Source organism: Narcine bancroftii, chromosome 5 (assembly GCF_036971445.1).
Source record: "Narcine bancroftii isolate sNarBan1 chromosome 5, sNarBan1.hap1, whole genome shotgun sequence".
NCBI lineage: Eukaryota > Metazoa > Chordata > Chondrichthyes > Torpediniformes > Narcinidae > Narcine > Narcine bancroftii.
In genome coordinates this window covers 162262010-162275642 of record NC_091473.1, presented here as the reverse complement: position 1 = coordinate 162275642, position 13633 = coordinate 162262010, and the positions used below count along the sequence as shown (strand labels likewise).

Genomic DNA, 13633 nt, shown 5'->3' with positions numbered 1-13633 from the left:
AAAATTACTATTCTGACAAGTCACACTCCCCAGTTCTTGGTCCCTTGCCTTGTAAACTCTAAATGATGTCCTAATAAGCACCTGAAACATGATGAAAGGTATCACTGATTGACATAATAAGTTCTTGCAATGACCCCTTGATCCTTAGATAATTTCATATCTCTTGGTATTAATCATAGAAGCCCAGCATAGACTGCAAACATTGAACACTAGCTCAGAAAGGGCTCCTACCTCCCACATCAGGCACCTCCTATCTCATTTGCAGATCGCACATCAGTCACCTCCAGACAGCAATTATAGACAGATACAACTGCTGCAGGCAGGTTAGTGAGGATGAGTACAAGGAGGTCCATCACTGATGTTGGCTAAACAACACTGCACAGCTCTGGCTCGCTCTGCTCTTTTGCAGAAGACACCAAAATTGGTGGTGTAATGGACAGTGAGCCAGGATATCTAAATTCACAACAGGATTTAGATTAGTTGGAAAGGAGGGCCAAGGAGTTGCAAATGGAACTCAACTCTGAAAAGTGTACGGTGTTGCACTTTGGTAAGTCAAACCAAGTTAGAACTTGCAGAGTAAATGGAAAGGCCCTGGAGAATGTTGTGAAACAGAAACATCTGAAGTAAAAGTGCATTGATGAAAATGCAAGGAATATTGTGTGCAGTTTTGGTCTTCTAGTTATAGTTAAGATATAATTAAACTAGAAAGGGTGCAGAAAAGATTGACGTCAAGACTGGGTGAGCATGAATTATAATGAGAAGCTCAAACTTTTCTGAAATGACATTAGGGATCACATCATTTAAACTTCCCCTTAAGTCCCTTCCAAAACCAAATGTGGCAACATTGGCCAGCCTCACTGAGGTGCAAGCTTGTGTTTTCCCCATCTCCACTGAACTGATCCCGAGGAATCTAAAACCTTCCAGAGCCACGTGTGTGCTCACACATTCTATTCTTTGGGAATGAGTCCCTCTACCAGTACCTACCTGTGAGAGAACTGTCACTGTTCCACTAGCGAAGTAGACCAGAAGTAAAGGTGCTGAGAGTTGGAGGCCTGCAAGGGGCCGATATTCAGTGGGTCGGAAGTAACAACTTATGTACCGTAGACTGTGTGTAATTCGCAATCCCATGTTCAAACAGTTTGCTAAAATAAACCCAACAGCTCCTTGCCACCGTGTCAAGCAATATGAAAGTCCAAGGAAGGAAAGCGACAGCGCCAGCATCACGAAGTTATACCTTCAACAAACCAAATATTAGTTCAAATTACTCCTACACAAATACGAGCACTTCTTCTCGAAGCTTCCACATTTGGCACACTTGCCTTTAATTGAATGTTGCACTGCATACGAATTGGGACATCATATTACAGTTGTACAAAATATTGGTTAGGCTGCTCTTGCACTTGTGCCGTTCTGGTGGCCTCAACATAAAACTAGAGAGGGTGCAAGAAGAATTCATGAGGACACTGGTGGGACTGAAGGGCCTATGTTATAAATAGAGCTTGGATAGGTTGGAATCATTTCTCCAGGACTGAAGATGGCTAAGTGGAGACATGTCAGAGGTTTATAATATTACCTCCACCCCTGCCTTTTTATTTAGGTACCTGCCTGCTTTTTGCTCATACTTTGACAAAGGGCTAAGACCTGAAACATTGGTTATAATCTTTACCTCCCATGGTGGCCGTGGGACCTCCCGAGATCCTCCAGCACGTTTGTGTATTAACTACAATCACAGCATCTGCAGCTTTTCTTCTTTCACTCCAGTTTGTTTCCATGGCAGGGTTGTCTAAAAAAAGCCATAGGTTTTAAGGTGACAAGAAGGAGGCTTAAAGGGGATCTGACGGGCAAATATTTCACACAGGGGGTGGTGGGCAAATGGAACAAGGTATCATAGGAGGATGCAGAAATGAATACAGCTGGAGTCCGTGATTTGGAGTGAGAGTTGGACCTTTGAAGAGGAGTTGAATATGGTTGTGTCTCATTTGCAGGGTTTTTGAAGAGGTATGTCAGCTGACTTAGTTATTTGGTGACTGGCAAATTAAGAGCAGCCAACAAAATGAAGGCAGTGTCAAAATGGGGTGGCCATTTGGAGCTGCTTTTGTATAAGTGAACTAGTGTTAGATTGAGGGAAGCTGAGGCCTTGGCATGAAGAGGCTGAGTAAGAGGCCCAGGTGTTGGGAGTGATCAGGAAAAAGGCTTCAGTAAGAAGGCACGGGAGGGTTTTGGGTGCTGCCGTACTGAGAGAAGGTGCAGAGCGAAAAGTGTCAAGGCTTTGGATTGGGAAGTTACGGTGAGTAGAAGCCATGGACTCTTTCTTATTGCACTAATCTAGCAGAGGGAATGGCAGCCAGGACAGAGGTATGCTCCTCATGTAGTATGTGGGAATTCAGGGACACCACAAGAGTCCCTGATGACTTTGCCTAATAGAAGTGCACCTTGCTGCAGCCACATACAGGATATATGAGAGAATTGGAACAGGATGAACTCTCGGTCATTCAGGAGGCTGAGGGGTCACACCTAGGATGCATGAGGCAGGTTATTGGGTGACTGTCAGGAGAGGGAAAGGGAACAGGCAGTCAGTGTGGGGTACTCCTGTAGCCATTCCCCAATAACATAATTGAACACACAGTAAATGCTGGAGGACTCAGCCTCTTTACCTCCTCTGGACGCTGTGAGACCAGATGAGTTCCTCCAACATTTACTGTGTGTTTTACGACAATCACAGTGTCTGCAGACTTCTGTGTTTTATGGAAATAACGTATACTGTTTTGGATACTGTTGGGGAGAACAACCTACCAGGAGAAAGCCACTGTAGCCAGGTCTGTCAGAGAGTCTGCTCTAAGGCTCACAAGGGTAGAGGAGAGAGGAGAGCAATTATGATAGCAGATTTATTGGTTGGGGAAACAGGTGATTCTGTGGATGAGATCAAGACTCCAGTTCAACTGTATTCTTGAAAAGGAAGATGACATGGATAGGAAAAGAGATGAGGTCCTGAAGAATGAATGTAGGGAGTTAGGAATGAGACTGAAAAGCAGGACCTCCAGATTGCTGCCTGAGCCACACGCCAGTGAGGGAAAGAATAGGAAATTATGGCAGATGTATGTGTGGCTGAAGAGTTGATGCAGGGGGGGAGGGTTCAGATTGCTGCTGGCAGACCCAGGGAGAGGAGACAGAGCACTCCCCTGCAGGGTTCTACTGTCCAGTCCACCTGCCCACAGCTCTGTACAACTTCAAATGGCCTGTTAAAAGAGCCTACAGCGGTTTATTTTAACATCCTGTGACCACTGGGTCAGGGCCCAAAATGGCAGTGCCTGTGTTCGGCAATTGGCCTTGAGCGGTTAGACTCGGGGAAAGCAGAGGACTGCACAGGGCACCAGAAAACACCCCTCCCATTTGAGAAGGAGAAGCAGAGAAGATGACGCTATGGGACGGTGACCATGGTGATCAGTGAGGGGCTCTGTGGCTGAAGAGCACATGGTGGCAGGCTATTGGTGACTCAATGCGACGAGCTCACACAGGGTGCAGGCAACTGTGGTCAAAGGACTTACATCAGAGTGGAGATTGGCTCGAGACTGGCTGAAGTGGTACCAGGTATCGGAACCGAGATGTGAGAGGGGGCCAAGGGAGCTGAAGGCTTCCTGATCGTGTCAGAGGTTTGGATCTGGATATCGGGATGCTAATGGTTTAGACTAAAGTCTGTGCACTGAAAATGCTGTGGGAGCACTGTTTCATGTAATAAAACAGCTACAATATTACACAAAATTTCTTGCAGCCCTATGGCAAACTAAAGGAGATTTTGTATAATTTTATATTTGTTTTATTATGTGACAATAAAATACCCTTGAATCTGGAGAAGGTATGATGTACAAAACTTTGCGGGCAGGTTTGCTAGAACTTTTGTGGAGGGTTTAAACAAGATAGGCAGGGTGATGGGAACCATAGTTTTAGTTCAGATGGTGGAAACAGTGGCGAGAAAGGTAGATGCAATGTGCATTGAGACTGCGAGGAAGAATTGGCAGTGGTTGGAGCATAAATGCAGACGGTTGAATGGGTTGAAATATGTTTACTTCAACTTATTAAGAATAAAGGCGATGAATGTAAGGCATGGATTGGTATGTGGAATTACAATGTTGAGGCTGTTACAGAGACTTGGTTGTTGGAAGGGCAGGATTGGCTGGTTTGAAGTTCTGGGGTTTACATATTTTGAAAGAGATAGGGAGGGAGGTTAAGGGGGAATATCATTGTTAATCAGGGATAGTATCATAGCTGCAGAAAGGGAAGATGCTGTAGAGAAAGTGTCTACCAAGTTTGTGTGGTTGGAAGTCAGAAAGAGGAAATAAATAAATCTATAGCCTCATCTTCCTCTTCCCCCCCACCAGGAGTTTTAGATGTAGAGCAGATAAGTAGGCAGATTTTGGAAAGATCTAAAAATAACAGGGTTGTTGTCATGGACAACTTCAACTTCCCTAATATTGCCTGGCACCTCCTTTGTTCAAAAGGTCAGAATTTGTCAGGTGTGTCCAGGAAGGATTCCTGACACAGTATGTGGACAGACTGCACTGGATCAGGTACTGGGTAATGAACCTGGACAGTTAACAGACCTCTCTGGGCAAACATTTGGAGAGAGTGATCACAACTTCCTGACCTTAGAGTAGCCATGGACAATCATAGGAGCAGACAAAATGGGATCTTGTTTAATAGGGGAAAGTCTCCTGATGGTATATGGGAGAGTAAATTGAACATAGATGTTCTCAGAAAAATACACAGCAGAAATATGAAATACACAAGTGCTGGAGAAACTCAGCAGGCCACGCAGCATCCATCAGAATTGAAGGGTGACCAACGTTTCAAGTCTGCGCCCTTGGTCAGGTATAAGTAAAAACCTTTAAATCTTCATACACTCACCTAAAAGCCAACACCTCCAAGGCTTTGGAGGGAGGAAGAGTACCAATGTTTAAGAGTCATCAGGACATGTATTTGAATGAACAGGGGAAAGAGGGATATAAATTTAATGCAAGCAAGAGGGATTCGTAGAGAATTGATTCTTGGCAGAGATGTATGAATTGCAAAAGGTTGGTTTGCAGGTGCTGCAGGCTATCAAGAAGGCAAATGGAATGTTGGCCTTTATTGCTGGAGGGATTGAATTTAGGAGTAGGGAGGTTATGCTGCAACTGTGCAAGGTACTGGTGAGGCCACATCTAGAGTACTGTGTGCAGTTCTGGTCTCCTTACTTAAGGAAGGATGTACAGGTACTGGCTTTGGAAGCAGTGCAGAGAAGGTTCACCAGGTTGATTCCAGGGATAGGGGGTGAGCCTATGAGGTGAGATCAAGTTGTCTGGAATTTAGAAGAATAGGAGGGTACCTTAGAAATGTATAAAATTATGAAAGGCATAGATAAGATCGAGGTAGGTAAGATGTTTCTGTTGGTGGGGGAGACTAGAACTAGGGGACAAAGTCTCAAGACTCGGGGTAGTAGATTTAGGACAGAGATGAGGAGAGTGGTGAATCCATGGAATTTGCTGCCCATTGAAGCAGTGGAGGATACCTCAGTAAATATATTTAAGACAAGGTTGGATATAATTTTTACATAGTTGGGAATTAAGGGAAATGGGGAAAAGGCAAATAGGTGGAGATGAGCCTATCATCAGATCAGCCATGATATAATTGAATGGCAGAGTAAGCACGATGGGTGGGAGGGCCCATTGCTGCTCCTATTTTGCCCTTCCTCTGTTTTACAACCCTAGGATGCTATATTCCAATGTGCGATGTTATTGTAATGTAGAGATCAGGAGACCATTGATGGTGGAATCTGGAGCAAATAATTACTGGGGAAACTCAGCAGGTCAAACTGCATCTGTGGGGGAATCGAACTATTGACATTTTAAGTCAAGATTCTGTATCAGGTGTAGGAAAGCAGCTGGCATAAAAACGATAGGGGAAGGGGTGAGACAGGGGCCACTAGGTGATAAATGGACTGAGTGATGACAGACAGATGGAGTTAGGTGAAGGAGGTGGGTTTGGGTGACACAGGCAGGTGAAAGCAGACAAAGAGGAAATAATGCAACATGATGCCAAGATGGGTGTAGGGAAGGATAAAAGTTGAGTTAGTGGTCGGAGAATAACAAGCAGAAATACAAAGAATACCAGTACTGGAATCCGACGTGAGGAAGATAATATTGGAAATAGTCAGGAAAGAGGGGAAGGGAAGATTGAAGTAAATGAGGGGAGTGGAGAGGGAGAAAGGGATCTGCTGGGTAAAATGTGGATGGAACCAGGAGGGCTGAGGGATGAAATTGGGTGATAGGGATGTTGGTGGTGTATGCGTAAGAGAAAAATGTGAGGACCAGAAGCAGATCAGAGGAAGGAGTGGGAGAAAAGTACAGGATGTAAGGGTAACCTAAAATTGGAAAATTCAGTGTTCATGCCACTGGGAGGCAGATTATCCAGACAGAATATTAAGTGTTTAAATTTAAATTTATTTAAATTTAGAAATACAGCATGGTAACAGGCACTTTCAGCCCACGACTCCATACCACCCAATTGGCCTACACCCCTGGTGCGTTTTTGAACAGTGGGAGGAAACTGGAGCACACATAGACACGGGGAGAATGTACAAACTCCTCATGGACAGCACTGGATTCAAACCCCAGTTGCTGGCTCTGTAACAGCATTGTGATAACCATGCCACCTTGTTGTCTTCATTGGTGGTGGAGAAGGCTGAGGATAGACAGTAAGGGTGGGAATGGGAAGAGGAATTCAAATGACATGCAGTGGGAGCTTCGGATGACCGTTGTAGATGCAGGGTCTAAACCTGAAACCTTGACCATTTCTTACCTCCACAGGTGCTGGAACTTCCTCTAGCAAATCAACTTTTGGAAGGAATCTTGGTAGAGAACCAAAGTCAGGAAATGTATTCTGCCTCCTCTGGGTGGAGTTTAATTTGGAAGATTCAGTCAGACTTGAGTAAGAGCCAAAAGCAATTCTTTCATGGCAGTAACCATCAGGAACCAAAGTGAAGAGGCAGAGGAAGGAGCAGTTTGCGCACTAGTAGAGATAACTGGTAGGGAGTTTGTGTGGAAGGACAGGCAGATTGGGCAAAATTATAGCCAGTGCAATTATAGCCAATGCAACAGGGGCACAGAATCGAAAAGCAATAAATACAGGGTAAAGGTTTTATATTTAAATGTACGCAGCACAAGAAATAAAGTGGATGACCTTGTTGTACAACTACAGATTGGCAGGTATGATGTTGTCACCATCAAGGAGTCATGGCTAAAGGATGGATATCATTGGGAGGTGAATGTCCAAGGAAACACAGTGGATCAAAAGCATAGGCAGGTAAGCAGAGGGGGTGGCATGGCTCTTTTGGTAAGGAACAACATTATATCATTAGAAAGAGGTCACATGGGATCATAAGATTATAGAATCATTGTGGGTTGAATTAAGAAATGGCAAGGAAAAGAGGAAACTGTTGGCAGTTATATGCAAACCTCAAAACAGTAGCCGGGATGCGGACAACAAATTACAACAGCAAATAGAAAATGTGTGTCAGAAGAGCAATGTCACGGTACTCATGGGAGATTTTAGCCTGCAAGTAGGTTGGGAAAACCAGAATGGGACTGGATCTTGAGAGAAATATTTTGTAGAATGCTTTTGAGATGGTTTGTTTTAGAGCAGCTTGTTGAAGAGCCCATGAGGGGACCGGCTGTATTGGATTGGGTGTTGTGCAATATACCAGAGGTGTTTCGGGTAAAGGAACCATTAAGGGGCAATGATTACATTATGACTGAGTTCAATTTGAAATTTGACCAGGAGAAGCTATAGTCAAATGTGTCGGTATTTCAGTGAAGTAAAGGGAATTACAGCGGCATGAGAGAGGAACTGGCCAAAGTAGATTGAAAGGGAGCACAAGTCGGGAAGACGGCAAAGCAGCAAAGAATGGGGTTTCTGCAAGAAATAAGTGCAGGGTAAATACATTTGAAAAAGAGAAAATATTCAAATGGAAAAAAATGTCAGAACAGTGACTAACAAGGGAAGTCAAACCCAAATTAAAACCAAAAAGAGCGTGCATACAAGGAAACAAAACATAGTGAAAAGAAAGAGGATTGGGATATTTTTATAAATTTGTAGAAGGTAACTTAAAAAAGTCATAAGGAGGGAAAAGATGAAGTATGAAAGTAGGGTAGCAAATAATATCAAAGAGAATATGAAAGAGCAACGATATTACAGCGCCAGTGACCCGGGTTTGAATCCGGTGCTGTGTGTCCAGAGTTTGTATGTTCTTCCCATATCTGCGTGGGTTTCCTCCAGGTGTTCTTGTTGCCCTCCCCTTCCGCCCAACCCTTCAAAATGGGTTGTAGGTTAAAAGGGGAGGATGGACTCAGAGGCCAGAAGGGCCTGTTACTGCACTGTGTCTTAAAAAAAAAAGGGAGGCAGCAGAAAGGATATTAGAAACCAGTTAGCTTGACGGATGATGTTTGTCAAGAATGAGGTTATGGAACATTTGGAGGGACATGACAGGATAGACCAAAGCCAGCATGGTTACCTTAAAGGAAATCTTGTTTGACACAAACCTATTGGAATTCTTTGATGAAGTGACAAGCAGGCTGCATATAGGAGATACAGCGAATGTTGTGTATTTGTATCTTCATTTGACAAGGTGCTACACAGGAGGCTACTTAACAAGATAAGAGCCCTTGGTATAACAGGAAACACACTAGTGTGGATAAAGCATTGCTGATTGGCAGGAAACAGAGAGTTGGAACATAGGGATCATATTCTGGTTGGTTGTCAGTTGCTAGTGGTGTTCCGCAAAGGTCGGTTTTGGGACCGCTTCTTTTGATGTTGTCTATAAATGATTTAGATTATGGAATGAATGGCTTTGTGGCAAAGTTTGCGATGATATGAAGGTAGGTGGACGAGCAGGTAGTGTTGAGGAAACAGTGAGGCTGCAGAGGGATTTAGACAGATTAGGAGAATGGGGAGAGAAGTGACAAATGGAATACAATGTTGGAAAGTGTACGGTCATGCACTTTGGCGGGAGAAATAAATGGGCAGACTATTTTCTAAATGAGGGAAAAAAATGAAAATTCACAGACAAGTTGAGTCGGTGGTGACGAAGGCAAATGCAATGCTGGCATTCATTTCAAGAGTAGAATATAATAGTAGGGATGTGATGTAGAATCTTCATAAGGCACAGGTTAGACCTCACTTGTGAACAGCTTTTGACTCATTCAAAAGATGTGCTGACGTTAAAGTGGGTTCAGAGGAAGTTCACAAGGATTATTCCAGGAATGAAAGGGTATCATGTGAGGACGTTTGACAGCTCTTGGCCTGTACTTGTCAGAATTTAGGAGAATGAGGGGGGGATTAAACATTTTGAATGCAGAAATGTGGTTTCCCATGGTGGGAGAGTCTTGGACAAGAGGGGACAACTTCAAGATTGAGGGCAACTGCTTAGAACAGAGATGTGAAGGAATTTATTTTACCAGAGGATGGTGAATCCACAGAAGGTTATTGGGCGTATTTAAGACAGAGATTGATAGGTTCTTGATTAACCAGGGCACCAAAGGTTATGGGGAGAAGGCCGGGCAGTGGGGCTGAGTGGGAATATGGGTCAGCTCATGATTGAATGGTGAGATATACTCGACGGACTGAATGACCTATTTCTGCTCCTATGTTTTGTGATGTTCTGGTCTAAATATTTGGAAGTTGCCATCTATATGTTTTTGAGCTTATTTTATCTCAATGTACCTAGAAGTATATTTATTTTAAGGACCAAACTAAGATCACTGAATCTCTATCACTTACCTGTCTACTTCCTGGTTACTCATCGCAGCGAATGTAAAACATTCTGTCACTCCATTTACAGCCATCAGTAACACGTAGATACAGTAGCAACGCAAGAGACTTGGACCTGGTGACAAATAGTAAACCATTATAAAACAATGGCTTTTCTTCAACATGCTCCCAAAATATACCCTGTTGCTAAAACACCAAGAGTGAAGAATGGCTGTTTATGCTTCAAGTTAATGCTGGGCCAACAGAACTGCTTTCAGTGACCTACCTAGTCCTGAGCCTCAGGCATGAATTGTTCCAGCTCTCATTTCACTGATGGTTGGATAACATTATCCTTGTTAAAGAAGTTAAAAGTTAAAGAACTATAATTAGGAACAGGACTCCATTTTTAAAAAAAGTGACTTTCACAATAAACAAGAAGCTTTACAAGAGTCCTAGATTTCTATAGCATGGAAACAGGGGTTTCAGCCTAACTTGATCATCTCCTAAGACATAGAATCAGAATTGGGCTATTCAGCCTGATTCTCATCAGAGTCTCATCAAACTAGCCCCATTTTCCTCCATTTGGCCTTTATCCCTCTAAATCTTTCCTATCCATGCACCTGCTGAAATGCCTTTTGAAGGTTACAATGGTCCCTGCTTCTGCTACTTCATCTGGCAGTTCATTTGATTATCAATATTTGGCGTCACAAGGAAGATGCAAGGGTAAGGATGGTCAAAGAGGTGATCTAAGGAGTACAAGGAAGGATAGCAAGACAGAGGCAGAGGGAGAGAGGTTTAGGGAGATGACAGCTGAAGGCACAATCACTATTGGTTAAGTTCAAGGATGGTCAGAGCCTATTGTTGCGACTACCTTCCTTTATAATCGCCTGGAATGACTTGAATGTTGTTGTTATTTATGACTCATTCAAAAAAGATCCATATTAAAGTTGAGTTTTCCTGGATTAATTAAACCTTACTACATTATTACAACATTGTTATACAGTACTAAAACTATGATTAAATTATGATTAAAACGATACTTAAAATGGTCACTAGAAGTTTTTGGACTATTTCAAGTTCCTCCATCTTCGCAGAACAAAGAAAATCAAATCTGCCAGTTTTTCTTAAACACAGAGAGACTTGGCTAAGAATACGTTTCTCCGGAGACGCTCAAAGAATGTAAACAAGATCTACACAGACTTCTTGCAAAATCTGCATTTTAACCCTTACACCTATGATCAATTCAAAAGCATCAAAAAGCATAACATGATTTCTAACTGTAGGACCCAGGTAGATTAATAGAAAAATGTAAAAACAATAAAGTTGTTTTGATGGATAACTTGAATTTCCCAAATATTGATAGGGACTTGTTGTTCAAAAGACTTTAATTAAGTAGATTTTGTTGGCTGAGTCCAAAGGGAGTCCTTGAAACTTTATGTAGAAACTTGAAACGGGGAGGGAGGGCATACTTGATCTCATATTAGAAAATGAGTTTGGCCAGGTAATTGGGGCTTCAGTGGGGGAGCCTTTTGGGAACAGTGATCTCAAATCCTAATGCTTCTAGTTATGGATAAGGATAGTTCTGAACCTTGGGAGAGGGTAGGCAAATTACATGAATAGTTAAGAACTGGACAGACTAGATTGAGAGCAGCTGTTATTGGGTAAGTCCACATCTGATATGTAGGTTCAGTTAAAGACTAGCAGGTGAAAATTCAGGACTGGAATATTCCAGAGCAGGAGAAATACAAGGATGGCATGATTTGGGAATGTTTGATGAGAGTTATATATTTAGCTAAGAGCAACAAAGCATGTGTATGGTTAAGGAATATTAAAAAAACAGGAAAGAACTCAGAGGAAGCATGGTTAGTGTAGCAGTTAGCGCAGCACTCTTACAGCACCAATGATCTGGGTTCGAATCCAAAGCTGCCTGCAAGGAGTTGGTAGGTTCTCCCCATGTCTGAATGGATTTCCTCTGGGTGTTCCAGTTTTATCCCTCCCTCCAAAACGTATGGGGGTAAATTGGTATATTTGGGTGGCACAGGCTCGTGGGCCAGGAGGGCCTGTTAATAAAAATCAGGAGGACCAAAAGGAGCCTTGAAAACAAAAGGGTAGCTAGGAAGTTCAGGACTAGTTTATGATTAGGGTAGTATGGGGAGGTTCAAAAACATGATTTTGGAAAAAAGTTGTTCTTGAACATAGAGATGCTGGTCTTCAGTTTTCTGTACTGAAGTTAGGAGCGAGATGAGACTGTGACCAAAGTTATAGGGATCTTTTATGATGGCTGCCTTCCATAAATTCCTTCTCTTCGGTTCCAGCACCAACCAGATTTTTTTCTGAATCAAGCTACCCGTTGAAATCCCCTTTGCCCTTTTTGCATGCCTTTTCTAACATCCTCTAGAATTTGTACATGCCTCCTGGATACAATTTGGAGGTCTGTATACAACTCCCACCAGGGACATTACAGCACAGTACAGGCTCTTCAGTCCATGATGTTGTCCCTATCTATAGAAGTCAACAAAATAAACCTTCCCTACCTTAAAACAATAATTCTATTTTTCTTGAAACCATGTAGCTATCTAAGAGTCTTTTAATGTCCCCATTGTCCAGCCTCCACCATCACCCCAGGCAATACATTCCAGGCACCCACTACTTTGTGTAAAAAAAACCTTACCTCTGATGTTTCCCCTAAACTTTCCTTCTCTCACCTTGTATAGATGTCCTCCAGTGTTAGTTACTCTCACCCCGGGAAAAAGGTGCTTGCCGTATACCTTATCTATACTCCTCATAATCCTGTTAATTAATTGTGGTGATATGTATATTCTGCTCTGTGTGTGATTTGCTGGCTGGCCCACTGATGGCTTGATCCCTTGTAACTCCTTCTCTTGTGACCTGGCCATAGAGGTCGACCTCCTTATCCCCTTCCATTCATTCGAGCACATGGAGTCGGGCCAGCTACAATCTAATGTGTATTAAAGCCTCACTCAGCCTTTAGAGTCATCGATAGCGCAGATCAATTTAACACACATTAATTTTCTACACGGGATGAACAAGCTGCCGAGTCCCGACAGACTTGAAATCGATCCACAGACGCCAAGAGCTGCTGAACGGTACGAACAGTGGATTGCCTGCTTCACAAACTTCCTCGAAGTCCCAGTGGGCCTGGTAGACTCAGATGAGATCCTGCAAGCAAGAGTGGGCCACTGAGCGTACCAGGTGTTCAGGAACCACATGACCTACCCAGAGGCTGAACTCCGTAATTTCTACCGACCCTGGGGGAACGAAGTGTACTCACGATACCTGCTGACCTCAAGGAAACAGCAACCTGGTGAGCCCATGGACCAGATCCTGTATAACCTGGGGAGAAAGTGCTGGGGGACTCCTACAGCCCCCGGGCCCGTAGCACAGTGTGTGGAGGATCTGGTCTGGGATGCCTGTGTGTCTGGGGCAAGTTCTAACTATATCCGTCAGTGACTGCTCGAGAAGGACAGGCCTGCTCCTGAAGAGAACCTTCCAGATCACTGGAACCCTCAACTCAGCCCAATGTAATGCCAATGTGATCCCTGGTAAGAACGGGGCCTCCACATGTGGGCAGCGGGTGCCGCCATGTTGGGACCCGGCATCACAGTCTGCCGCCGTAATAGAGACCCACGACTCCGTTGCTGCCGCAGCGATTGGACGCACGAGGTGCCACTTCTGCGGCCAGCTGAGGCACGACTGATGACTCTGCCGGCTAAGGGGGCTACCCGTTCGGGAAGATGAAAGAAGGGGAACTACCAGCGGGTCTGTAAGTCGAAATCCCCCAAGTGAGCTGATGTCACTTCCAGTCCCAAATGGCTTGGCCGCGTACGCAACTCGG

General features: G+C 43.7%; 1 protein-coding gene across 6 annotated transcripts in view; it reads right to left on the bottom strand.

The window, feature by feature from the left end:
• rft1 (RFT1 homolog) overlaps positions 1–13633 on the bottom strand; it is a 160800-nt gene that overhangs the window by 26709 nt on the left and 120458 nt on the right. For 5 of the 6 annotated variants that reach the window (XM_069939521.1, XM_069939523.1, XM_069939525.1 and 2 more), the window contains 2 exons: positions 9808–9913; positions 985–1234 (listed from right to left, as the gene is read on the bottom strand). In XM_069939521.1, coding sequence (XP_069795622.1) covers positions 985–1234; positions 9808–9913 — 356 coding nt within the window. Of the gene's footprint in view, positions 1–984; positions 1235–1260; positions 1431–9807; positions 9914–13633 lie in introns of those variants that run through there. The other variant, XM_069939526.1, reaches the window with a different exon arrangement.